The sequence below is a fragment of the Triticum dicoccoides genome, chromosome 6A, assembly GCF_002162155.2.
Source record: "Triticum dicoccoides isolate Atlit2015 ecotype Zavitan chromosome 6A, WEW_v2.0, whole genome shotgun sequence".
In the NCBI taxonomy this organism is placed as follows: domain Eukaryota; kingdom Viridiplantae; phylum Streptophyta; class Magnoliopsida; order Poales; family Poaceae; genus Triticum; species Triticum dicoccoides.
This window is the reverse complement of record NC_041390.1, coordinates 39,775,803-39,778,918: the sequence shown is the minus strand read 5'-3', so window position 1 is coordinate 39,778,918 and position 3,116 is coordinate 39,775,803. Positions and strand designations below refer to the sequence as shown.

Sequence of the window (3,116 nt, the reverse complement as noted above, 5' to 3'; positions counted from 1 at the left end):
TGTGATCCCGTTAATCAAATGACAACTCATGTCTATGGTTAGGAAACATAACCATCTTCGATCAACGAGCTAGTCAAGTAGAGGCATACTAGTGACACTCTGTTTGTCTATGTATTCACACATGTATTATGTTTCCGTTTAATACAATTCTAGCATGAATAATAAACATTTATCATGATATAAGGAAATAAATAATAACTTTATTATTGCCTTGGGGCATATTTCCTTCAGGACCGTGCCTGCTTCTGGTTTGACAGCTCGCTCAAGGGTTGCGCGCCGTTCACCATGGCGCCCGAGCTATTCGCGGTCTCCAGGCGCAAGACTCGCTCGATCCGCAAAGCGTTGCAGGGCGGACGTTGGGTCTCGGATCTCCGGGGATGGATTTCGTGTGACACCCTGCCTGCCTTCGTGCATCTCTAGTCCGTGTTCAGCCAAATCGCGATGCGGCATGAGGAACCAGATGCCTTCTCGTGGAAGCTTAATGAGAGCGGCTGCTTCTCGGTCGCGTCCGCTTACAACATTCAGTTTCTTGGCTCCATGATCTCGACATTGTGGGCCTCGGTCTGGCAAGCTTGGGCTCCGGCGAAGTGCCGACTGTTTTCCTGGCTCTTCGGCAAGAACATGATCCTTACTGCTAATCGCTTGCGTGCTAGGTAGTGGCCGAACTCCTATTTCTGCCCGCTTTGCCGCCAGGACATGGAGACCACCGAGCACCTCCTAATCACCTGCCCGTGGTCACAACAGCTCTGGGCGTGGGTCGCTGCTCGTTTCCGCTTGTCGGGATTGCTACCTGCCTCCTGGCCACCATGGGCGTCCCTTCATGAGTGGCTCTTCAACCTCTCGGTTGGCACGGCTCAGATCAAGCGCAACAAGTCAATGGCGTTGATGGTATTAGGGTTCATCTGGAAGGAACGAAATGCTCGCATCTTCAGGAGCAGTGAGCGGTAGGTTGAGCAGGTGCTGGATCAGCTGATTGATGAAGCTAGGCTATGGGCGTTGGCCAGAGGCTGACACTTGGGCTGGGAGTAGTAGCCTAGCTCTTTCCCTTTTTGTCTTTCTCTTTCTTTCTTCGCCACTGTATTTTACGGCTGGTCCTTTGTACAGTTGGCTTCGGCCTTTCTCTTCCGCTTAATGAAATCGTAGTTCTCTTGCGCTCTTTCAAAAAAACTTTTCTTTTCACCACCCCTTCGTCCATCCTTCACTGTATGATAATCTCAGTCACCTTAAATATTTACCTTGTAAATCAGTTCCACTTTAATTTACTTATCAAACTACTCATCAAAATATAAGGTAAATCACGCAAGGGATTACATAAACATACATAGTCGCATTGATATGGGCATGTAAATCACAAGCTAACGCACTAAAATATTTATTTATATCGCGTTGCCATGCAGGACGCGTCATCCTACTAATGTATGGAAAAGGCTTCTGAAGCATGAAGGTCCTAGGAAAAGATATCATTCTAAAGCACGAAGGTCCCAGGAAAAGATATCACACTCCGGAGAGAGCATGGTATCCAGGACCCTAATCACAATTTGGTGCCAATTAGTCAATTTTTGCCCCATTAGCGTTCGACAGGACTATATACATAGAAGGCGATCTGTTTACAAAACTTGATGACCTGTGACATCTCCCCCAATACAATATGATGGAATATAATATGACATAACTGCCTAAAACATAATAAGTACATGTTATTTGTTTCTATATATACTTCACGATGTGAATGTCACCTTTTTTAGTTCATGGGGTTTGCACATACCAGCCCAAAATACAACGGGCTAATTGTAAGGTGAAGAACAGGATTTTTGCTTGATTTTATTATATGATGTAATTCTTCAAACATTTCTTTATTAACTACCTTCAATGATATACAGAAAACTTGTTTATAGCTTGCATTAATACATTACATGCCCAATATTAAATTTTGCAATAGCTCCAAATTTCTAGGTATAGTGTCAAGGTGTGGTGGCCACCCACCAAAATTGCTCAGATCAGATCCAAGCATCCAGAACAAGACGCCATTGTCGGTCCAATGAACATGCATCTATCATTTTCTGCTTCCTAGTCATAGATCGCTCTCCTCCACACGTTTATATCCTCATATATGGGACCTCTCCCTGAGATTCTTTTCTTCTGGTAGAATGCCCCCGAGACAGGGATGACATTACAAAGGACCAATACCTTACTGCAGTTGTGTGGTGTAACTTAAGGCTACATTAGTACCTAGGGCTCAGTCAATTGAGAATTAAGTTATCCTATTTTACAAATTTGTTCATCCAAGTCTGAAAAATATATTCGCTGTGTTATAAACCTTTATTAATCTAGTGCGAAATAAATTATAGCGTTCATTTTCACAGCTCGAAAAAATGCACAAATCTCAGTGCCTTGCAAGAGGGAGAAGAAGAGTCCGGCTGGCACCGATGCTGTGCGGGCTTGTTGTGGAGTCCTCAGGCGGTGGCCAAGAGAGGAGGATGGGGTGGGGTGGTTGGCAGGTGAGTAGGGTTTGCTCCGGGGCCGTCCGCGAGGGAGGGGCACCAGAAAGAGCTTGGTACAATAACACGGTAACTCTGCCCAAGGCCTTCATCTTATGATTGTGTTGTTTGGAATCTATATGTTCTAGAAACGGAGATGAACATCTTTTCTTTGGTCGCCCATTTGCTCCCTGTTGCGGGAGATATCTCTGCCCAGATGTCAATCTTGATTATTACTTCTGTCCCTAGGAGCATTTGGATCCGCCGGAATGACGTCATCTTCAAAGGGATCCTTCCTAGCCCTATTTACGGGGGAGAACTTCCAAAAATCAATTCATATACGGTGTAGTTGCTTGGTTACATAGGTACATGTAACTTCTTTTCTTTTGCTCCAACAATTTCTACTTCACTAGAGTTTTGCAGTAGATAATTAATTCACATAAGTACTCCACTGGTAACAATTTGGACGAAGAATTGCCAGTACACGCGCATTGCCAGTACGAGTCGTGTACACACATGTTACATGTCTGGGGGTTCTTCTTTTGTTGTTGTTGTTGACCGCTCTCTATCAGTAGCCAAGTAGTACTTCCATTTTCGTGAGCTCGACGGGCTGCGAGCTAGGCAACAGCCGTTCGAAAA

The 3,116-nt window shown here is 44.8% G+C and overlaps 1 protein-coding gene across 1 annotated transcript in view; it reads left to right on the top strand.

The window, feature by feature from the left end:
- The first annotated feature begins 696 nt into the window (after positions 1 to 696).
- Positions 697 to 3,116, top strand: part of LOC119315592 (S-(+)-linalool synthase, chloroplastic-like) — a 7,141-nt gene continuing 4,721 nt past the window's right edge. Inside the window, exon 1 of the mRNA XM_037590151.1 lies at positions 697 to 944. Coding sequence (XP_037446048.1) covers positions 697 to 944 — 248 coding nt within the window. The remainder of the gene's footprint in view (positions 945 to 3,116) is intronic.